The 23,641-nt window shown below is 52.6% G+C and overlaps 1 protein-coding gene across 1 annotated transcript in view; it reads left to right on the top strand.

Annotated features, from left to right (window-relative positions):
* ECE2 (endothelin converting enzyme 2) overlaps window positions 1-22,733 on the top strand; it is a 38,175-nt gene extending 15,442 nt beyond the window's left edge. Inside the window, exons 4-19 of the mRNA XM_044434482.1 lie at window positions 1,254-1,469; window positions 1,661-1,785; window positions 2,125-2,271; window positions 4,206-4,271; window positions 5,897-6,085; window positions 9,676-9,818; window positions 11,805-11,919; window positions 12,168-12,278; window positions 12,982-13,080; window positions 13,918-13,995; window positions 14,261-14,364; window positions 16,410-16,520; window positions 17,387-17,454; window positions 19,234-19,424; window positions 19,649-19,744; window positions 21,087-22,733. Of these exons, the coding sequence (XP_044290417.1) occupies window positions 1,254-1,469; window positions 1,661-1,785; window positions 2,125-2,271; window positions 4,206-4,271; window positions 5,897-6,085; window positions 9,676-9,818; window positions 11,805-11,919; window positions 12,168-12,278; window positions 12,982-13,080; window positions 13,918-13,995; window positions 14,261-14,364; window positions 16,410-16,520; window positions 17,387-17,454; window positions 19,234-19,424; window positions 19,649-19,744; window positions 21,087-21,263 (2,036 nt within the window). The 3' untranslated portion in view covers window positions 21,264-22,733. The remainder of the gene's footprint in view (window positions 1-1,253; window positions 1,470-1,660; window positions 1,786-2,124; window positions 2,272-4,205; window positions 4,272-5,896; window positions 6,086-9,675; window positions 9,819-11,804; window positions 11,920-12,167; window positions 12,279-12,981; window positions 13,081-13,917; window positions 13,996-14,260; window positions 14,365-16,409; window positions 16,521-17,386; window positions 17,455-19,233; window positions 19,425-19,648; window positions 19,745-21,086) is intronic.
* Window positions 22,734-23,641: the final 908 nt, after the last annotated feature.

The raw sequence follows: 23,641 nt of genomic DNA, 5'->3' as shown, positions 1-23,641 counted from the left end.
AGGCATCCTGTGCTAACCGAGAGTGCCCATCACTGTGCCTGGGAGGGGACAGACCATCTTCTGGGCAGGGTGGATCCTGGCCTTTCTGCCACAGGGCTCCATGCACCAGCGTTCGTCTTCCCATTCAGTTAGCAGATTCTCCTCGGAGCCAGCTGGCGTGTGACCAAGAAAGGGCCACACACATGCGGTCCATTGGATCCAGGAGACCATGCCGTGCCGTGTGCCACCGTTGGTATGACTTTCCTCTACCACGAATGAGGAACAGGGCTGACGATGTCTCAGTGTGACGCACTGCGACATGTGCAGAGTGCTCTTAAAAGTCAGAGCAAGGGGTTACGGAGAAGTCCTCAGGGGAGACCCCTTTCTCAGCAGCATCCCCGTCGGTGTAACATGTAGCCCAGCTCTTCTTCGTGGCCTTTGCAGGGGAAGAAGTGTCACCCATAAAGATGCCCCAGAGTCTCCTTTCTCTTTGCCTCACTTTCTTGGCCTCAAGGACTTACCTTTAGGGCCTAAGATAGCGAAGATAATAAAACTGCGTGCAAAATTTCCATCAGCCTCAGGACCACATTTCAGTGCATGAAAGGTGAAAAAGAAGTGAAAAGGAAATTATGTAAGAAAGTAGGAAGAAGGGCTAAACAGGAGAGTGGTTATGCTTTGAGTGGCTTTGCTTGGGTTGCCGAGGAGGGGAATAGGAAACGCCTCCTATCTCCTGTTTCGGACAGGGAGCGCAAGGCCCGTCAGCACTCACCTGCTGCTCGAAATAGGCCACGCCTCCCTTGGAGAGCAGTCCAGCTCTGGAATGGGAAGCTTGGCCAGTCTCAGGAATGCAAGGGAGTGGATGCGGGGAGAGGCCCTCTCAGAACCAGAGAGCAAAGGGGGCAAAGCCGCTCTGGAGAGGGACGTGGGGCCAGCCATCAGAACGGCCAGGGGAGTATGAAGATGGACAGTAAGACTCTGTGACTCGCCCCTCAACCTTCAGGAGCTGAAAGCTCTTGGTTCTCATTTTCACTGAGCTGCCAGAGACAAAACTGGCATCATTGATCTGCATTGCAAATAAGCAGCCTCGGGAAATTAATTTTAGAAGGAGGGGACGTGTGCCAAAGTGGGGGAACTGCAAGTACTCAGTGACACTGGGTAGGGCCAGTGCGGGGAGCCCCGGGCAGCCGGATTCGGCTCCCCGGGCCTTTGGCTCTGCGCCCCTGCTCTCCCACACAGCTTGGTCCCCCGATGGGGCACATCTGCCTTCCTTGCAGACCCCTCACACACCACTTGCCTGACGGAAGCTTGCATCATTGTGGCCGGGAAAATCCTGGAGGCGCTGGACCGAGAGACCAACCCCTGTGACGATTTCTACCAGTATGCCTGCGGGGGCTGGATCAAGCGGAACCCTCTGCCCGACAGCCACTCGAAGTGGAGCACCTTCAACAGCATTTGGGACCAGAACCAAGCCATCATGAAGCACCTGCTAGGTGAGGACTCGCGGGGACTCGCGCGCCCGCTCTGCCCTTCTGTGAGCGGCCTCCTTCCCGCTGGAGCAGGAGACACGAGTCCGGGAGGCCCATGCTGCGGAGCAGAAGGGCCTAGCAGGGAAGAGCTACCAGCTGGGCCCCGGGCTGCCGCCCCTGCTGCTCCCTCACCAGCTGTGTGCTTCCCTCTCCAGAGAATGCCACTTTCAATTCCAGCAGCGAGGCTGAGCGGAAGACCCAGCGCTACTACCTCTCTTGCCTGAAGGAGCAGAAGATCGAGGAACTGGGCTCCCAGCCACTGATGGATCTCATTGAGAAGGTCATGAGAGCTTGGAATGGCTGTGCTAGCGTGTTTTAGCACCCTGTCACCTGAATTCCAAAACAAAATTGAGGTTATAGCCTTAGGTATGGTAGTACTTTACCTCTCTTTCATAAAAATAAGATATGGTCAATGAATCAAAAACAGTGACTTGAGGTTCCCATGCTGGGTGGGAAAGATGGAAATTGTAGTCCAACCCACCTGGAGGCCATCCGGTTTGGGAAAACGGCTGGGGAGGCAGAGCTTAAGTTGCATAACTCTTTGCTTCTGGTTACAAGGAACTAAAACAAACCTTTCCTTCCTGCAAACTGTAATTTTTGCATGCTGGCTTCCCCCCAGATCGGAGGATGGAACATCACTGGACCCTGGAGCCAGAGCAATTTCATGGAGGTCTTGAAACTGGTATCAGGAACATACCGGGCTTCTCCATTCTTCACGGTTTTTGTAGGACCTGATTCCAAAAGCTCCAACAGCAACATCATCCAGGTAATCCCAGCCCGGTCCCAGCAGGTCAAGCATAGAGCAGAAAGCGTACAGTCCCTTTGCCACCCCACATCTGATCTTGCCTGACTTTCTCCATCCTATGATGGGGCAAAAGACAAATCTAGCAGCTACTTTGATGCAAGTAGAAATATAGCAGTGCTGGTCTGAAGAGGGAAGATGGCAAAGTGCAGCCGATTGTGGGCAGAAGCATAAAAGATGCATCAGAGGAAGTGCATGCAGTAAAGAAGTGAAAAGAATTTAGGGCGCATGGGCTGAGAAGGAGGGTGGGTGTGCTTTGCCTGGCTTTGCCTGGGATGACGACGAGGAGGGAAATCACAAGTGCCCCATGCCTCCTGCTTGGGACAGGGAGTGCAAGGCGATGTCCTGGCCCCGTCACAGTCATCTGCTCCTTGGAAATCGGTTGTTTCCGTCTTCCCTCATGCAAAACTGTGCAAGCTTTCAGATGATACAATAACATTGGAATGGGAAGTTTGGCCAGTGCCAGTTTCAGAAAGGCAAGGGAGCGGGTGCAGCAGATTGGTGGGGTAGAGAAGGCCAAAAAGGCCAATCAAATTTAGTCCAGACATGGAGAGGAACGTGGGTCTGGTCTATCGGAAAGATACGGCTTGCATGTCGTTCGTATGACTACAGAACGCTGCCCTCAGCCTCCAGGAGCTGAAAGTCCTGGGCTTCCATCTCATGGAGATCTTCCATTTCAGAGCACATGCAGCTGCTCCTCCATACAAAATATGAGATGACACAAAGCAAAGCCAGGGGCAAAAACGAGCAGCAGCTGCACCGGTTCCCCATTAAAAGTGCTGCCTTTGTCTCTAAACGACCCAAGTTACGCAAAAGGCTTTTCCAGGATAATCTACTGAAACATTAAGATCTTCCCCAGAAGCCCAGCTGTGCCTGCAACACACCCATTAAAATGACGTTTGTGGTGACCACTAGCAAGAAGTCTTTTGAGGAGCAGCACCCAGTTATGCAGTGGCTTTCCCAAAGAGGGTCCCTGGGTGCTCTCTTTGTGGGGTCTTTGGTGCCAGGAAAGGAGCTTCCTCTCCATCCCAGACTCTTTAAGGAATCCATGTTGTCTGTGCTCTCACTTTTAAAATGTGTGTGCTTAGTTTTGGGGTTCTGTAAGTCATGCTTCTTACTGCATTTTGTATTCTTTCAGTCTTGATGTCTTTGTGTAGCTGCTTTGAATTTAAATGGCTAGGCTTGCTTGTTGTAAGTAGCCCAAAGGCCTTGATGTTATGAGGCAGAGTGGCAATGCTCAAAATAATTCATGCATTCAAGTCTAAACCCTGAAGTGCTACAGTTCAGTTCAGGTTTGCATCCTCAGTTAAGCTCTAGCCCCAGAACAAGGGTGCAGAATGGCTTTTCGCATGAGGGCTGAGCTGCGTCTCAGAGAATCCTACGGGACACATTTCAGTGGTGGGTGAAGCTGAAAGCAAAAGGGATCGTGCCAGGATACCATGAATATCTGCATGCTTTCGCGTAAAGCTCTCACTACGCAAGCCCTATGAGAACCTGAGAGAAAACAGCACAAAAGCTGGGAAAGCACAAACACCCAGTAGTTGATCAGAAGTAAGATGTGGCCTTCGGGGGACCCCGTACAGCTGGATGGGGACCTCCAGAGGGCCAGATTTAGCTGTCACCCGTGAGGTTCTGCACCCGTGCTTTAGGGAGGTCCAGGTTTGTCCTGGAGTTGGCCTTCCCCTTGACTCTCTAAACCACCTTGCTTTTATGGTTGCATCTGAGTCAAAAGCCAGCCGCTGCTGGCTGTGATTGGGAATCCATCTCACCTTGCTCTGGAGATGTCTAGGTGGCACTGCCTTTCTCCTGTGCTAACGCAGAATAGAAGGTACTGCGGGGGCAGCTCCGGAACGGACGTTGTGGGGCTATATTCATTGGTTCCCTTTTATGTGTGGCAGCTGGATCAGTCAGGCCTTTTCTTACCATCACGAGATTACTACCTGAACAAGACGGCCAATGAGAAGGTAAGAGATGCAATTGGGGGCAGCCCTTGCCAGACCCCAAACCATCCCAACCCCGTAACCACGTCCCATCATCTGGATCAAGGTGAGGTTCGTGTGCTAAAAATTACAAGCAGCCTGCACTCAGGAATCTCAGTTCTCAGTTGTGATTATTACATGGCAGTTATACCCAACCTTTCTTGCAAACCACCCAGGATTCTCCCCCCCTGTTTTATCTTCAGAATAACAACTCTGTGAGGCAGGTTAGGCTGAGTTCGTAACTGGCCCAAAGTCAGCCAGTGAGTTTCAGGGCTAGCGAGCGGCTGGAGTCCAGATGTCCAGAGTCCTAGTCCTGCAGTCCAACCACTACATTGCACCGGCCCTCCATTACTTCACAACAAGCTAGCTAGATCACCTGGACACCAGGGTACCTGGTACCTGCAGCAAGCCAAGTGGGTTTAGGAGTGCTCCTGCCGGTGCCCCTGTGATGAGATATTGCAGTTATAGGAGGAGGACGGTGGAGAGAGCTTTGCTGTCTTGATAAGTCTGCCCTGAACCATTGCGGGGGGGGGGGGCAGCTGGCAAGCAGACCTTCTCCTGCCTGTCCTAGCAAATGACACCGGCATGAGATTAAAAAAAGGTAAGCTTCCAGCTGCACAGTGTCCTTGCTGTGCTTCAGGGTGCATTTAACCACAGCCGTGTGGTTGTATGATTATAATGCATTAATATGATGGATTTATATAGGGCCATCTGTCTGCACCTCTGCTTTCCGGAGAGCAGGACTGCAGTGGAGGAAGGGGACAGGCAACTGGACGTTGAGCATAAACAGGGCAACAAGTTGCAAGGATTTGCACTGCACATGATTACTCAAGCCATCAGCTGGCACGGTTGCTGTGTCTAAGTGACCGGAATGTCAGCCCCAAGATAGCAAAAACTGCAACCGATAAGCAACAGGGGAAAGCCAGCGGAGTTGTTGTAATACTGCCAAAAACAACTCTACCAGCTTCTGCTAAGTTTCCTCGCACAGGTCGATGTACAAACCTTTCTAGCTTTGTCCAGCTTAGGACCAGGGCATGTAAAGGAAGCCGTGCTCCTGTGAGAACTGGCCTGGATGTTGAGATAATCTCTGGAAGCCTTTTTCTTGCCATACCCACTATTCAAGTAGTGAGCAGAAACGGGAAAGCAGGGCCATTTCTTTTATGCAACACCCTCTATCCCCAGATGCCAAGTTGGCATCCAGGTGGTGGGAGCCCAGCCTAGCACCCTTCAGGCTGGCAAAGGGGCACGTGAGGCCAGGACCTTCTCTGTGGTGGCACCCTGATTATGGAATATGCTCCCCAGAGAGGTGTGCCTGGCACCGACACTTCATTCCTTTCAGTGCCAGGCCAGAACCTTTTTATTTTCCCAGCATTTTAAGGCCTGAGTGTGATTTTAATGTGGGATTTTATTAATTTGATGCTGTGCCCCCCCCCCCGTTTCTTGTAAGACTGTCCTGAGACCTCAGTAGTGAATGGAATACACAAGTTTTAAATAAAATAAAGAAAGAGTAAAAGAAGATGAGGGCCGCTGGAGGGAGGGATGCCCGGCTCCTCGCCGTGCCCTGCTGGGATGCCCTGGCATGACCCCAGTGCTCTGTGCTCCTGTGGCAGGTGCTGGCGGCCTACCTGGACTACATGGTGGAACTGGGGGTGCTGCTGGGGGGAGGCAGAGCCTCCACGGAGGAGCAGATGCAGCAGGTGCTGGAGCTGGAGACCCAGCTGGCCAACCTCACCGTGCCCCAGGACGAGCGGCGGGACGATGAGAAGATTTACCACAAGCTGAGCATCGCTGAGCTGCAGGTGGGGCCAGCCGGGGGAGGCAGCGAGTGGCGGGGGGGGGGCTTGGGCAGGGGCAGGGGGGGTTGGCCAGAGTGGGGCCGGAGCAGAGGCCTTGGAAGCAGCGTTGGGTTTGGCTCTAGCTTCTGCGGATGGCCTCCTTTGGAAACAGATGCTTGGAAGGCTTTATAGGGTGCAGCACCATGCAAGTTTAGTCTGAAAAAGTCCTCTGGCTCGCAGAGCATGGGGTACGAGTCCTGATGGCTGGAACTGCCTCCAGGATTGGAAGTGGTGGAGCTGGCGAAGGTGGGCGTGAGGGTGCTGTCACACAGCTGCCTCGCCACTGCGTGGACGGGATGCTGGACTGGAGGGGGCTGGGCGTGGCTTTGCATGCTCCCAAGCAATCCCGAGGGGGTCCGGGCCTCGGAAGGGCCATGCCAGGACGACGTGCCGGGCGCAGAGCACAGCTCTTGGGTGCAGGCTCCCTCCCACGCCAGATGCACGCGTCCTTGGCGACAGTCCCCATCACCGTGCGAGAGCCCGCATCCAGTGCCAGCTCCCCCGTCTGTCGAATTCCCCCGTCTTGCAGCAGCTACACCGGTCATGCCGTCCCGTCCACTGACATCGGCCACTGCTGTGCTGAGTTTCTCCTCCTCCTCTGCCCCTCTTCCCTTTCTAAGCACGTACTTTCTGAGTAGGGCTTGCATGGATGCAGCCACCCACCCCCCGTACACCCGCCTTTCCAGATAGTCGGCCAGGGGCCCTGGGATCGTGCATGGCCCCTTCACTTCCCCTGCAGGCCTGTCCTTTGTGGGGTCTTTAGCCACCTGCAGGCTACTTCCGTGAAGTCTTTCCACCTGCCCCAGCCCTTCTGAGCTGCTGTAGGTAAAAGATAGAGCAGGACACAGAAAAGGCAGGGGTGCCTGAGGAACACCGTGCTGTTCTCAAGGCTGGTTTCGCAGGAGAAAACCCGCCCTGCAAATCCGTTCGGCTTGTTCTTTCATGTGGCCTCGGTGCACCAGCTCTGCCCACCCGTCCTGGCATCTTCGTCCCACAGCACTTTGCTCATGAACTCGGAGAACATGGCGAAACCAGCTTCCCTTATCACCCATTGGTTGCCAAGCAACTCACCATGGCAACAGGGTTCCTGCTGCAAAGTGCTGCTTCGGGCTGGGGTGGCCGAGCTTTGGGTGGGGCTGGATTTGGTCTCGGGGAAACAGGCGCTGGGAGCAAGTGCTTGGCTACCCCTGCCGCAGGGTTCGGCTCCTGCCTGTGGAGCTGGGCAGGGAACGGGAGAAAGCCGATGCTCACGCCCCCCGGATCCTGCTCAGGAAGGCGTGGACACAGATGCCGAACCTTGTCTTCGGTCCTGAGCCTCGTTGGCAAAGCCTGTATAGGAACAATAGAGTTAACCGGGTTCCTTCCTTTCACCAGTCAGGTAACGCCTGGTTTATGATGAAGCAAAATGCTACGAAAACATAAGTGAGCAAGTATTTATGTTCTCCAAGATGCTTCACTCAGCCGGATGGCAAACCAAACCAGCGCGGGGGGCGTGGTGGATAAGGCGGGCACTGGAGCAAGAGGCCCGCCTTGAGTTGTGTCCTTAGATGGAGAGAGGAGGAGCTGGCGGGCCCGGTGGGACGAGGCTCCGCCAGGCGGGGCTGTTCCCAGTGCGCTAACTAGGCTGCCAGGACACCCAGGGCACCCAATGAGCCCCAGGCAAGCGGGCCATGCAGTAAAGGGAAGTTGGCCACCCCGGCTGCAGCCTCGTGCCATTTTAAGTGGCAGTCTTCTCCAGAGTGGACCGATCGGCTTGCTCACCTTGCAGGGTGCACAGCCAGTGAGGGGCAGGGGGCACTTGCACGGCCCCAGCCCTGCCTTCTGGCTGCTCTGGAGTCCTCATTGGAGGCGGGTCCCTAAGTCAGTGTTGGACTGGTTCAGTTCACAGCCACTTTTATGTGCTTTAAATGATTCACAGCTGCCGTCTGCACAAACTTGGCTTGGGCAGTGTTGCCGCCCGCCTGGGGCTGATCTGAGAGCCCCTCCCACACCCCGCAACTCCCACTGCAAGGAAGACTTGGCAGTGGGGAAGCTGAGCTTCCTTTTCCTAACTTCTCCACTCAGCTTCTGCCTTCCCAAAAAACTGTGTGTGGTTTTCTCCAATGACCTCTGTACAATGTTGAACAAGAGAGAGAGGAGCACAGCTATCGCTTTCCTACTGCCGTGCAATCGTAAGGGTGGGATGGGGGAATGAGCAACTGACTGACTGACGGGGTGGGAATAGCAGGGCAGCGAAGCAGCTGGGGAGGGGAGATGATCTTGGGCATACCCTCCACCCCCCCCCCCCCCGTAACCTGCAGTCCAGGTAAAGTAGCAGCCAGGAAAGCTCCACGTTGCAGTTCTGTTTTATTTTATATGCATACATCTGCATTTGTTGCTTGGGTAATTACTCCTGAGAAACCCAGTCCTGGGACTGCAGGTGGCGCAGTGGTTTAAACCGCTGTGCTGCTGGGCTGGTTGATCGAAAGGTCGCCGGTTCGAATCTGCACAACGGGGTGAGTTCCCGTTGCTCTGTCCCAGCTCCCGCCAACCTTGCAGTTCGAAAGCATGCAGATGCGAGTAGATAAAAAGGTACCACTTTGGTGGGCAGGTAACAGCGTTCCGTGCACCTCGGTGTTTAGTCATGCCGGCCACATGACCACGGAGACTGTCTGCGGACAAATGCTGGCTCCCTCGGCTAGGAAACGGAGATGAGCACCGCCCCATAGAGTCAGGCATGACTGGACATAATGTCAAGGGGAAACCTTTACCTTTACCTTTTTAACCCAGTCCTTCTTGTGAGTACAAATGTTTTAGTGTGCTGCTTCTCACTATTACTTCCACGTTATGGACAGGGGTGTCCAGTGAAAGAGATGGAATTTGGGTACTTTTCTGTGTGGCTGTAAGGATAACGCCACCATCTCTGGTGCCTCCTGGGTTTCGAAGGTTTCATTTCCATGCCGTTGCTTTGCAGATAATATCAATGATTTTGTGTGACCGTGTGGGTTCCTGGCACCTCTGCTTTGCACTCACGGTCTTCAGAATTACTTGATTGTCTGTGCAATGGAATTTGCTCATGAAAAGCAGAGAATGTGGTTCCAAAAAAGTGTTTGCATGACCGCATGTAAACGAAACACAAAAATGAGAAAGTGGGTCTTGTGTGGCAGGCTGGGAATCCGAAGTGGGGCTCAGGACTGGACTTGTCCAAATCCACCTGCATATGCCATGCTCCAAGCAAATGTTGAAATTGCCTTGTGGTACAGTGACACTGTTGCAGACTGAGATGCTCAAGAAAGAAATTTAAAATAGATGGTAGTGATACCCCAGGAAAATAAAAGCAGCAGGGTGTGTTTGTGCCAAAATGCTTCCTCTCCTAAGGCACCAACATACCTGGAAGAGCCCTTCTGCCCAGTGCTATCACCATGCCCCTTGCAGGCTGCACCTTGGAGTGCAAGGGAAAATGGAAATCCATCATTGTTAAAGGTATAACACCCAGCAATTATCCAGGTCTTCCTCTGCATTATGTATCAGCCGATAGGGAGCCAAAGCCCTGCGTCTTTCCTTGTCTTCTCCAGGTTCTTGCCCCAGCTATTGACTGGTTGGACTTCATCTCCTACTTCCTCTCCCCTCTGGAGCTGACGGATGCTGAGCCTGTGGTGGTTTATGGCAGGGAATATCTGGAGCAAGTGTCCCAGCTCCTCAATAGCACTGACAAAAGGTACCAGACACGAACCGCAGCAGGCCTTTGCCCAGCTCTGGCCAGGACTGTGTGCAATTCAGAATTCCCTGCTGGAATCTGGAAACCTGACAGCAGCAGTGTTCTTGGCTGTGCCGTTTTTAATGTTATTTTATTTGCAAGATTTCTATTCTGCTCCATATTCTGATACGGTGATTTCAGAATGGTGAATAACAAAAGATGGAAACAGATGAAAGAATAAAATCAATGAAGCACGGCCAGTTAGTTCACAGCTTCTCTGGCTGTGCAGATCCAGGGTCTCTGTTTTACCATCGTTGGCATGGAAACGCCATAGAGTCCTGTGGAAGTGGCCACTCAGCTGTCCATTATCCTCAGCTGCCTAGCAACAGCAACTATCCATCCCCTGCTTTATTCCTGTTGACTGAGCAGTGTGCCTGCCTCCCTGTTTACTTTTGGAAACAGGGAGAATGTGAGTAAATGCACAGAGGAAGGAGGGGGAATCCTGGTAAAAAGCACTTACTATGATTTAGTAAAAATTCCCATGGGGACTGGAGGAGCTGGGAAGCCTTGCAGAGATTCAGGTCCACCTGGGAGTAGGAAGAGGGAAAGCTCGCCTCAGAACCCCAGTGGACCAACCTTAACAAGGCTGCTGAAGTCCATAGGGAGCCACAATGTAAAGGAGGCTTTGCTCATCAGGACTGCCAGAGCGTGTGGTTAGTGCTGGAGGACGGAGCACGGAAACTGCTGCTGTAGGAACCGTGTGATCATTGGATGGATAAATTCAGGTCAAAATCCATGTGCCTTGGAAACAGTGCAGGGCTGTTTACCTTGATGTGTGAACTCAGCCATAGTCTACGAGGACAGGAAGAACCTCTACTTGGGTCTCCTCAGGATTTGCAAGCAATGCAGTTGCGTTCACGTATGAGTTTTTGTAAACAAACCATTTTTGAAGCCACCTCCTGTGCTGCTTTGACCAGATGTAGCAGGATCTAAATTCCTCAGCCCCTGTTCAAATGTGATAAAGCTTATAGTCTGGCAGAATTGAAACCGAGCAGTTTCTAATAGGTGCACAAAAGCAAAAAAAAGTATATTCTAGGCACAGTTTCCAACTAACGGGGCTTTTGCCAGGGCTGCACATCCCAGGTGCATGCGCCATCCAGGCAGGGAGGTGTGAAAGTGATCTGACCTTGCCGTCTGGCAAACCATCCACACTCTCCCATTCCACACTGTTCCAGGTGATCTCACGGGTTACCTGGCTTTTTTGGGGTGGGGTGGGGTGGGGGGACATGCACGGCCAGCCCAAGAGATGTTGATGGCTGAGACGGAGAACAAAATGCCACCCACCTACCCCCTGCCTTCTGGACCGGACAGGTGGATGAATCTGTCTTCCACACTGATGATGGGATATAATGCTGAGGTAGCAGGTGCCCTCAGGAGCATACAGCCGGCTCTGCAGCTTGGCACAGGGGTCTTGCCGGCATCTTGCTGCCACTTCCAGCACCAGCTCCCTGCAAAGGCTCCATCACTCCTCATGGGAGGGAAGATGAATTCAGGATGAGAGTCCAGTGGGTTGATGGTTTGCCAGATCCGTAAGCCAAGATCTTATGGAGAGATCTGTAAGCCAAGTCTGGTGCTTCAGCATCTCCCTCACACAGGTGCTGGGTGTGACAGGAGCAAACTTACTTTGCATTTCCTTTCTCTCGCACCTGCCCGCTTCATGCAAGCAGGCAACATGAGAGGTCTTCCCCCACTGCTTGCCACCCATTGGTTGCATCCAGCACTCACAGTCATTGAAGAAACGGGGTCTGGGAAGATGCAGCCGTTCTTTGAGCTGGGCTGTTGAGGTCCCTGTTGGGTTTGTGGGATGCTGGCATGGAGGTCCTTGGCCCGGAGCTTCGCTTGAGCATCCATAGCTGGCTTCGGGGAGGGGAGGGGAGGGGAGACTTGGGATGCACTCTGTGGGCGGTGGAATAGCGATTTCAGCGTGCACCGATTCTTCTCTTGTAGCATCTTGAACAATTACATGATTTGGAACTTGGTTCAGAAAACTGCCTCGAGCCTCGACCAGAGGTTTGAGACGGCCCAGGAGAAGCTGATGGAGACCCTGTATGGTACCAAGAAGGTGAGTGGGTGGGAAATAAAGGTGGGGGGACTAGAGGGTCCCTCCTCCGGCTGCGGCTCAAGCGGTGCTTGTTTGGCAGGCACATGGCTTGGTCACCTGGACCATCAGGCTGTTTCTGGGCTGTTGCTTGGGCTCAGAGCACCAGCCATTCCGTGTCTTTGCAAAGCAGGTCCTCTCCACCCCACACGCCCATTGAGAAGCTTCTCCTTCTCCTCACTCTCTCTCTCTCTCTCTCTCTTTCCCTGGAGTCCTGTACCCCTCGCTGGCAAACCTGCATCTCCAACACAGACGACACTTTGGGCTTTGCCCTTGGGGCGCTGTTTGTAAAGTCCACATTTGACAGGCACAGTAAGCAGATTGTGAGTATCCTCTCCTGCCCGCTGCCTGTCCCCATTTCTTGAGCTCACGCCTGCTTGGGATCCGGTGTCACAATCCAGTGTTGATGGCTGGGACAGGGAGGGATAAACAGCCCTGCCCTGCCCTGCCCCGTGTCGGTCCTTCACTTCGTGTAGCGCTCGCTAGACCTGCTTTACATAATAGAGAGCCAGTGTGGCGTGGAGGTTAAGCGTGCAGGACTGGGACTCAGGAGATCTGAGTTCAAGTTCCTGCTTAGCCATGAAGACCCCATTGACTTTGGGCCAGTCACAGACTCTCAGCCCAACCTACCTCACTGGGATGTTGTGGGGGTAAGATGAAAAGCAGGAGGAGGAGAAAGCTGTAAGCCACTCTGAGTTCTTTAAAAAAGAAAAAAGTGGGATATAAATCTAAAAAATAAAGCCATAGCTGGGGCTGAGGGGATGTATACAGCATCATGGAACCACATGGTCCTACAGCCAGGGGTGGACTGAGGAGGGATTTAAACAGTCAAGTGGAACTTTGGCATAGCCCATAATCATGATTCACTGGTTGCAGCATCTGGGCAAAATAAGCAAATTCTTGAGGTGCAGAACACGGAGGGTTGTTTTTTTAAATGGAGGAATTAGAGCATCCTGGGAATGGGATGAGGCAGGAGTGGGGAAGCACTGATGTTCTTGCCTTTGTTTCCTACGCTGCTGCCTTCAGGCTGAGAACATGATAGCTGAAATCCGCACAGCCTTTGAGGAATCTCTGGGCCAGCTTGACTGGATGGATGAGAAAACTAGACAAGCGGCTAAAGAGAAGGTGCTGTGATCTAGTTTGCTTCATAGTTTGAGCTCCTGAAAATCATGGCTTTTTACATGTTTCTAGTCCTTATGATAACAGAATTACATGATTAAAACATATGGAATATGTAAAAACAAACTGACCCTCTAATCTTGTACACTAGATTTTCTCTTATAGCTCCCTGTTTTACCATGGTGTTTGCCAAATAGAAATTTGAGACAGACACATGCAAAATAAATTTACATATACAATTGCATGCATTTTGCATAATTCAGAGCTAGGAGTACTTCACCATCAAGCAGAATGGGTTCCCAACCAGCAGCAGGTAATGGATCTTGAGTCTTTTTAAATCTCAGAAGATGTCCTACAGAGCTCATGCATGAAATGGTTTCTTCCCACTGAAGATCCTACTTTTGTACTTCCAGGGAAGTGGGGAGCACACCCTGCTTCAAAAGGGTCCTCATGATGATGCAACATGCATCTGATTCCTTTTGTAGCATAGGATTTGGAATGTGGAGGCACGAAGGAACTCTGGCTGCATGACCCACGGAAGGGCAATCAGAAGCTTTAGACATGAACCACATTTAGCTAAAAGACCTGTAGGATAAGACTGCCTAGCCCAGTATTTCCAGGCGCCCCCAGGAAGTTTCCGAGCAAATCCGAAGGAAGCCACCTTCTCTGGCTGTTTCCCCTGCACCCATGCTATTTAGAGGTACAGTTCCTCTGAAAATGGAGGTTCCACATTCAGAAGCCATCAGAGTGTGGTGCCTGCAAATTTTAACAACCAGCCACACGAGACCTGGTGTGCTTCGTGCTCCCTCTGGCCTCACAGGCCTGCCTCCCCTCTCCCCACAGGCTGATGCCATTTACGACATGATTGGCTTCCCAGAGTTCATTCTCGACAACAAGGAGCTGGACGACGTCTATGACGGGGTATGAGCCCCAGGGCAGGGGCGGGAAGGGACACCAGCCTGGGGCAGGGACTGGCAACGGGGTCAAGGAGAGGGAAGGGAGACCCATTCCCCAGCCCGTTTCTCTGCTGGGCTTGGCATGACGAGGGGGGCCAGACGAGGCATGGTTTTAGCAGGTTTTTGAATCTGCTACGACTGGCCATGTAAGGCAGAGGAATCGTGCAGGGTCAGCGTGGGGTTGGGACCTTCTGCACTCACCGGTCTTGTGTTCCTGCTCTTCTCTCTAGTATGATGTTTCAGAAGATTCCTTCTTCCAGAACATGCTGAACTTCTACAATTTCTCTGCCAGGTTTATGGCAGAGCAGCTGAGAAAGCCCCCCAACCGGGACCAGTAAGGATGCCTCCCGCTCGTTTGCCGCCTTCTCCTGTGCTGAAGTGGGGAGGGGGCAGGGACGGAGCAAAGAGGAGGACTGACTGCAGGTGTGAGAAGGCCCTTGCCTTCGGGGGGCCTCCCTTCACTGGGGGGCCTCGGCCACAGGCTGCTCTGGAGGGGGCAGCAGGCAGCTGCGAGTCGCCATTTTAAACGTCCTCCGGCATATTAATGCTGACACTGGGTCTGGCAAAACTCATCCTGGGGAGGGGCTCACTCAGCACCCCTCCCCTCCGGTTCTTTTCCAGAGGTTCAGAAAAGGGGGGAGGGAAACAAGCTTGTGGGCCCCATAAAACAAAGGCTGGGTTCAGACAGCACAACAAACCGCGGTGATTCTTTTGTCATTGTTGGCCTGTCGTGCTGTACAAACCCAGTCCTGGCATTTCACCACGGTCTTTAGAAACCACGGTAAGAAACTGTGGCCAGGTTCACACAACAAGCCCACGCTGCTTCCCCAGTGCAAGGATTTTTGCCTGAACTGACTGATCAGGCAAGAATCGCACGGCTACCCAGGCTGTGTGTTTCCCATGCTCCCTGCTCCATCCTCCCAGCCACACAAATCGTGGCAGGCCCTGCGAGCAAAATCCCATCTTGACTCTATGATCTTTTCCCTAGACTCGCCCAGGATTGCAGCGGCCTCTTCTTGATTGGTCTGCTGCAACCCAGAGGTGGGTCCCCCCTCCCTCCTCAAGTATACATGCAAGTCTGTGGCATTTCCCAGCCACTCCAGCCCTCACAGAGAATGCATTTAAATGAAAATAAACAGGTTCCCACAGTTCCCCCCTTCTCTCTTCATGTGTTTTCATGCTGTCTCCATTTCCAAGAGTATACAGGGAGAAGGACACATCATTTAGCCAATAGGAATAAAGTGAGCAATGATGCATCTTTTAGCAGGCTGAAGGCAATAGAGATTGAAGGCTAGAAACAGCCACTTCCCTTCTTGCTAGGGGACTCTATGGTGTTTCCATTCCAGCCATGGTAATTCTGAATCTGGATGACTAGAGGAGCCATATTTAAGCATGGAAAAATTAGAATATTCCATTGATTCTCCCCATGGCTTCAGAAAACTAATCTTACTGTGCAGAAACTCTGGAACTGGGTCTGAACAACATAACAAATCCACAACGGTAAGATTTCACCATGGGTTCTAGTGTTGTGCAAAGCTGCTCAATGGGGTTTTTTTTAATGGTTTCTCCAGACCATCATGGCTTGTTGTCTTGTCTGAACCCAGGATCATGGTTTCCATTGTCCAGGTGTGCAACTGACCAGTGAGAAAGAGGCAGAAAACATAGGCAGAGAGTAAAGCATCTTGGGACTGAATTTCAGGCACAGTGGCTGATGGGATATTTGCCAACAGTGGGAGGACTGAGCAGAGAGGTAGAGAATGGTAAAAAGATCTTGTAGATCATGGTAAAAATTGCAAACCATGTAGAATTGCTTGCCATGATGTGCAAACCTAGCCAAAAATTGGTTCTGGGTGAATGCAAATTAAAAATGTGACCTAGTTTTACCCTTGCTTTAGTTGAATGCACTTGAACAGCTGCTGATTGTAATGGGGTACTAGGACTTCCAGGAAGTTCTAAGGTACAAAAATAAAGATGGGCCCACCCCTTTCTGAGTTTGGTCAGGTCAGAGTGCAGGGGCTTGATTATAAGATGGAGTGCTTTCCACTGTTCAAATGACAAAGAAAGAAAATGAACCTTCCTTGCATGTGAAGAGCTTGCACAACAGGGAGAATGCGAGGTTTCAAGCCTTCCTGAGAGGTTTGTTTTTCCGATGAGGGAAGGGCTTCCCCCCACCCACAGGGAAGCTTGAAACAAGGAGTCTAAAGCAGCACAGCCCAAAAGGAGAGTTGCTTTGTCTGCGTTTCTGCACCGTCTCTGGTCTTAGTGAGCCCCCAGCCTTGCTTACGGGGGTCTTCCAGAGCAGACAGCCAAGCGATGCTTTTGCCAGCCACAGCCCTGCCGAAAGAATGCCTCCTCCGAGCCTTTTTAATCCCTCTCCAGGTGGAGCATGACTCCGCAGACAGTCAACGCCTACTACCTGCCTACCAAGAACGGCATCGTCTTTCCTGCAGGGATACTTCAGGCTCCCTTCTACGCGCGCGACCATCCCAAGTGCGTCAGGGGGCTTTGGCTGTTGGGTAGGAAGGAGAGGCTTGGCTCGGGGGGCTTTGGTGCCGTGCCAGGCATGCTGAGGTCGGGCGTTCCACTCTTAAAGCGGCAGAAGTCGAAGGGAAGCGCGAGTTGTTCGGGGAATCGCTTCTGTATGATGTCGTGGCATGCCCACCTTGCAAACCATGGCCCTAAAGGCTTAAATTTTGGTTATATTGCATCACAGTTGCCGAAGGAGGCCAGCAGGTTGTAGACCTAAACCTTCTGTCAGATAACTTTTACACTAGCGATGCAGTATAATTGCCATCCGTCTGTTCCTCACTCGTGACAGAGAACCCAGGTGCCATCGGAATGATTTAACATGGCATATTCTTTTCGGTTCTTTCCCCACATTTTTCAGATTACGTTTATGGCTGTTTCTCTGCGCGTGTGTCATGCACACACTTTCAGTGCAATTGCAGTTCCAGTTGGCCCAGTATCTTCAGCCAAAAGCTTCCTCCTTTGGCTTCTGCCCCAATAATTAGTTCTTGTTCAGAGGGGTTGCAAGACCTTAGTTGACCTTAAGTCAGTCAGTACTTGCTTCCTGATGGGGAGGAGGAGCCCGTGGCATTGATTTCCTTCCATTATTTTGCATCCCTTTAATGCAAAGTAATGCAGTGGCACCCCTGCCTCTCGTGGTCTACACCAAAAAAGCCCCCCTCCATTTGCTATGAAGTGTCTCGTGGAAGGAATCCAGCACATTGAGGGGTATCATTTCAGAATGTGCCTTCATTGTCTTTAAAACTGTTGCTGCCCTGCCTTTCACCCTTGCCCCAAGGCTAGCCGGTCGGCGTCACAACCTCTTACTTTTCCTGGTTTCTTCCCTTAAGGGCCCTCAACTTCGGAGGCATCGGGGTCGTGATGGGACACGAGCTCACCCACGCATTCGATGACCAAGGTAGGAGCAAGTTGCCTGGCTCAGCAGACGGATGCTTGTGGCTTCTCGCATCTCACATGTGCGTTGAGACCTTCTAAGATGAACAGGCCCGTTCCTGGCACCATCCTTCTTGGGCTTGTGGATTCCTAACAAATCAGGACAAAACTAGGAGGGAAACCCTCTGGTGCCCCTTGGCTCTGTTTCAGTTGTTCTGGCTCATTCCATGGGGCTTCCTAGCACCTTCTCCCTGCTCCAGTGTTGTTAAGGCACATGGTTGCCACCATAGCCATCGGAGGGCATCTTGAGCTTGCAGAGGCTTCTGGGACTCCGCTCTCCCCATTCCTGCAGAAAGCAGCACAAGGGCCAAGGCTTGGTTTGCTGCCGCTTCCGGCATGGCACAGCACGCTCTGTGCCTCCCCAGGGACCTTCGAGGCTTCTTGGAGGGTTGGGAGGACTCCGGGCACCATCCTCCTCGAGGCTGTTCATGCTCCCCACTGCATCCCCACGCACGCGTTGCCTTGTCCATAGGAGCTTCCATACCGCCACCGCCATTGGGATACCCTCTCCTCCCTGCTGGGCGCCGCTTCCCTATCTGTTTGCCCTCCTGTCTCCCCAGGTGACACCTTCAGTCATCTCACCAGGCTTTGCGCTGCTTTTCCTCCTGCTCCATCTGCTTGGTGAGAACCCATTATCTCTGCATGAGTGGGCCACGGCTGGCGCAGGGGCCTCTGCCTCGCCCCCAGCCTTCTCTTAATTGCTCTGCTGCTCGAGGCGACACTGGGGTCAAGCCCCAACCATCCTTTCTTTGGAGCCGGGCAGCAGCTGGACTGCAGCCACCTCTTTTAGCATTGCCCAATCAGTACCTCCGATGCAGGACCCTGTGGGGTAGTTGTGGCTTGCTGGAGGGGGGGACCCCAGGGTGCCTGGTGCAGAAGTGGTTAGGTACTCTTGTAAATGGGGGAAAGAATAAGAATTTGCCTGTTCAGAGGTTTAATTGAGGACAGCTACCGAAGGGCTGAGGCCCAGAGTTATAACAGTGAATATATTCCACAATAGGTATCTGTTTCAGTAGAGAAAAAGCATGGAATGCAGTCTTGGGCATGCAGTTTGGCTCCTGAATAGCTCAGCTTTCATTTTAGAATAAAACAGGTTTCTAGTCCATATGGTTGAGAAAATACCCCTGCAATTGTATGGGTAGCGCCTGCCAAAAATCTGAAAGTAGCAGGCAAGACATGGGTGTCTCACTGGTGAGAGGGCAGGATTTGATTGCTTTGCATACCTGACAACTTGTGCAAAATAAGCAAATGCATGCAAATGTGTCCAGTTTGTATAACATACGCAGTACGTGTTACAGAATTCAGCAGAAAGTGGGTTACATCTTCACAGGATTCCAATACATTCATGTATGCAGAAAATATACAGCAATCGTTGACAGAATAAAGCAGTTTGTTCAGACTAACAGTGGTAGCTGTCCCATAATTCAGTGGTCTAACATTAAAGCATCTAATACATCTAGGTAGGCAAAGCCCGTTATCTGAGGCATCGGGGAGCTACCACTAGGCAGCGTCTGTACTGCTGGGTGAGATGGACTCAAGAGAAGGCGACTTGCTGTGCTGCTAGGATCCCTTACTGTTTGCAGCCTGCGAACATCTGGCTGAGAACGAGCAAGGGGGGTGGCTGACTCCATCAAGTCCCCCGTGCGAGCTTCTTCGTAGGGCCGCTCGCTGGCTGCAGCTGAGGACCGAGCGCTGCACAGGCTAACCTTAAGTCGGCCCAACAAGAGAGTTCCATTCCTTTCAGGCAGAGAGTATGACAAAGAGGGGAACCTGCGGCCGTGGTGGCAGAACGCATCGCTGGAGGCTTTCAAGAACCGAACCGAGTGCATGACGGAGCAGTACAGCAAGTACGTGGTCCATGGAGAGCACATCAACGGCAAGCAGACCCTGGGCGAGAACATTGCTGACAACGGGGGACTGAAGGCTGCCTATAATGTGAGTAAGCCAGGCTGGGAATGAATGGTGTGCGCGTGCGCGCACCCCCCCCCCCCCGCTGCAAGAAAATGAATCAGGCCGGGAAGAAATGGGTGGAACTGGAGCAGCCTTTGCCTCTGGGCTTCCAGGCGCCCTGAAGGAGAAGGCTGGGCCCTGCTGAGCTTGGGGTTGGGATTAGCTGAGCCGAGCTTGGAAGTGCAGGCTGTGTTGCTGGTTCCTTGCAGGCTTATAAAGTCTGGCTGAAGAAGAATGGGGAAGAGAAGAGCCTGCCCTCTCTCGACCTCACGAACCACCAGCTCTTCTTCTTAGGGTTTGCGCAGGTAAAAACTCGCTTGGGATGAAAAAGGGAGACATGGGGGCATCCCGTGTCCGGCGCCCCACTTTACAACCCTTTATGTGCTGTCACTTGTCCACATCCTTAGAGGCATCCACCCGCATGAATAGCTCTGCCAATCTGAACCTCATGGGCAGGGCAAGCTGTCCCAGAGCTCAATGAAAGAGAGGCACAGCTCCAAGCTCAGTCCCTGGGGCCTCGTATGGCCTGAAGGCACATCAGGCATCTTAGCATTGAAGCTAAGCAGGTCTGGGGCTGGCCAGAGCATGGAGGGGAGACCACCTGGGAACCACAAGTAGCCACCTTGGGTTCCACAGTGGAAGAAATGTGGGATACAGATAATAAATATAAATAAGTAAGCAAGTAAAAGCACAGAAGGACATCCAGAGAGCTAGAAGAAGAGTTGCTGCATGGAGCTCTTCCATTACGGGCAATGTTGGCCAGCTTTTCAAGGCAACATTCCCCGACGTTGTATTTGCTGGGTCTACAGACTCAGATGCCAGCTGTGGCTTTGGGGAACTGGAATCTGGGAACTGCTGGCCCCCATAGTTAGATGGAGCAAAGATCCGGACAGAGGTTCCACCCACCTTGCCTCCTGGTGCCACGATTCTCTCCTCCCTCCAGAAGACAAAGAGCATCCAGCGGCAGCTGCCACCATGCACTTCTGGCTTCAGATGTTGTCTTCCACAACAGACTTAAGGGGGAGAGTCAGTGTTCCAGACAGTGTAACACAAGCATTCATGGAGAATTTGGCATGTGTGCCCTTCATCCCTCTTCTGCTAGGTGCCGAAACAGGCACAGAAGGAGGCGGGGTCCTAACAGTTCCCACTGCCCCCCCTCCCCACTCACCCTCCCCTGGCCAGCCCAGCCTCTGAGATTCACATGGAACCACCTGTGTGCTGTTGCCCAGGCGTTTCTCAGTAGAAAAGAAATAAATATTTTTGAAAGAATATTTTAAAATATATATTTTGAGAAAGGAGAGAGAAAACGTAATTTCTCAGGGTGATGAATCCTGGAACAGATACCTAATCCTGCCCTTGCCTGGCTGATGGCAGATCCCTGGAGCACACAGAACCGCCCCCCCTCCCCGCCGCCCCGATGGGAAGGGGACTCTTCCCTGCTGCCAGAGTCTTGGTGGACGAGGCCGAGATCCACGAAGCCCTAGCCAACAAAGCAAGCAGTGAGGGATGAAAGGACACACAATCCCACAAAACCTGGAGGGCCACACGTTCCCAGTTCCATGCCTTCAACCCTGGGGACATACGATTCGACCTGCTTTCGTTGATCTGCAGAGCAAATACTTTTCTCGCTTCCTCTCCCCGGCACAGGTGTGGTGCTCCGTGCGTACCCCAGAAAGCTCCCACGAGGGCCTGGTGACGGACCCGCACAGCCCTGACAAGTTCCGGGTCATCGGCACCCTCAGCAACTCCCGGGACTTTCTGGAGCACTTTCGGTGCCCTGTCGGCTCCCGCATGAACCCTGGGAAGCACTGCGAAGTGTGGTAGAGCAAGAGGGAAAGAAGGGAGAGGCTGCCCCTGGCGAGTCTGTACATACCTCCAACAGCCCCCTGCACGGCACCATCCCAGGAACCAGGCTGCGCCCTGGCACTGCGCACTGGGGAGCAGGGGGTGGTCTTGCCTCGTCAGCCTTGGGCAGGCAAGTGCCTTCCTCTGGCACCAGAGAAGGGTGAGCCCCACCAGTGCGCCCTGCCGAGTCCACTTCACTTGGGGCAGCAGCGGCAAAAGCACCGCCCGACCCCTCAGCTCTCCTTGTCACTCGCTTCCTCCTTCTGCACTGCACAGCCTTCCAGCTCCGCTTTGGTGCCCCATTGTCAGCTGACCCAGGAAACGCCTTCCTGGTCCACGCTGGCGGGCCTGGTACCTTTGAATTCTCACCCAGTTCATCCCGCTTTTCCCCATCCGCCGCAGCTCCGAAGCAGCCGGTGCTTAGCTTCGGTATCTCCAATTTTCAGGGACGGGTGAGGGGGCTGTAGAAAGGTGAATCCCATCGGCGGTGGAATCGACTTTGGGGGGATTTGGAAGCCAGCCATGGCAGCTCAGTGGGGAGACCTTAGCCATTAGGTGGGGCTGGAGCTGTGGAAGCTGCAGGGGCGAAGGGTGAGCATTGGAAACCTGGGACATCCCAGGACAGATGCATCAGAGCGAGGCTGATTGAGCCAGGCTTTCTGTTTTCGTCTCTTGGAAAAAAGCTTCCAAGAAGAGCAAGCCCCTTCATTTTCACCATCTGCTGCTGCACATGGAGGTTAATTTAGCAGAGAGTCATTGGCAGCCTGATGCTCCATGAACTTTTTTTGATAGAGCCCCCTGCTAGCGGCCATTCCAGGCTCCCACGCAGCTCAGGGGCTGAAGCATAGCTCAGATCTGGATGGCTCCGCACACCACTGAGCTCCCAACTGCAATAGCATGCAGGGACGTGGCCCTCTCTTTTCATGCAAGGACAAGAATCCAAAGACGGAACCGGGCTCTGTATCGGACAATCCCCCTTCCTGCTGGGTGGGGACACAGGGCCAGCCCCTTGGGAGATGTCGCGCATGTGCCAACGCACAATCCCGTCCTGTCACTGTGGAACATGAACCTCCTTCTCGCTAGCATTGTGCCTCCCAAGCTTCCCACTGCTTATTTCCCTGTCACAAACAGAAATCCGCCGATTGCTAGCCGGGCACATAGCACCCTGTCTGAAAGCGCATTAACTGCACCACAGCTGCGCATGGAAAGCCTCTGTCACAGGGAGAGGAGGAGTGGGGAGACCGGCTTGTTTCCAGAAGGTTTCCTTGCACCCTTTTTTAGGCCCGTTCTCAGTTCCAAACTAGCTTGGCTTAGAATTCTGGACTTGCTCCCATCAATTGAACTTGGTGGGGACTAGTGCCTTGGATTAGCGTGTGGAAGTATGTGTGTTTGGGGGTAGGGGGTGCTATTGGTGTACTTAATGGATTAAAAGCCGTTTCTGCTTAATTATTTCTAAGTGGTCTTTGCTTATTTATTTCTGGGAGGCTTACAAAAAAACAGCATCAAGAAAATTAAGCCTAAAATCTGTTAAAACAATGCAAGTTCTGGCACTCGGGCAAAAAGTCGCAACAAAGTGAACAACCAGTCCAGCTACTGAAACACCTGTTGAGTTAAAAAGTCTTTACCTGGTGCTAGAAAGAGAGCACCTGCTCTAGTGGCGTGCGACCCCTTGAGAATGTCCTTCGAGCGATTTCGCCCTCACTTCATGGTTCTCAGAGAAGAACTTCCATTGAAGATCTTTGTGATCAGGAGACGGGCCTTCCCTCCCCCAAGCCATTGAGGCCTTGCATGTTAACGTCAACACTTTGCATTGGGCCCAGACTGTAACAAACCGACAACCAACAAAGGACTGTCTTGACGTGTGCTCGACGGACAGTTCTCATCAATAGTCGTGCTGCCCTGTTCTGAATTAGTTGAATTGTCTGGAGGACGCCACACAAAGAGCGCGTGACAGTAATCCAGACAAGAGGTTGCTAGTGCATGGATACCTTTGGCAATGCTCCACTCATCCGTGTTAGGAACGTAGCTGGAAAACCAGCCTAAGCAGATGGAAGGTATGTCCACCTGGGAGATAAAAGATAATTTGGGGTCCAGCAGCACCCCCAAGCTACCAACAGACCAAGCAGCATGTCTGCACTCACCAAGGGAAAGCTAAATGAAAAGTAGCCCTTAAGCAGGTAAGGAAGTTGCATTAAGGGTTCAACTTTAGTCCAGCATAGATGTTAATTATAGACCTCAGGTCAGTTCTACTCCCCACTGCAACTTTTGTATGCCTTTCAGTCAGTGGCTTCCTGGCGCGCTGCTGGTGCTTCACAGATGAGGATTGTACTTGCTGTAAGCCCACTGAACTGAATTTT

Source organism: Varanus komodoensis, unplaced genomic scaffold (genome assembly GCF_004798865.1).
Source record: "Varanus komodoensis strain SLA01 unplaced genomic scaffold, ASM479886v1 scaffold28, whole genome shotgun sequence".
NCBI lineage: Eukaryota > Metazoa > Chordata > Lepidosauria > Squamata > Varanidae > Varanus > Varanus komodoensis.
Note: the sequence above shows the minus strand (reverse complement) of the source record. Positions and strands in the feature narration are given on the sequence as shown.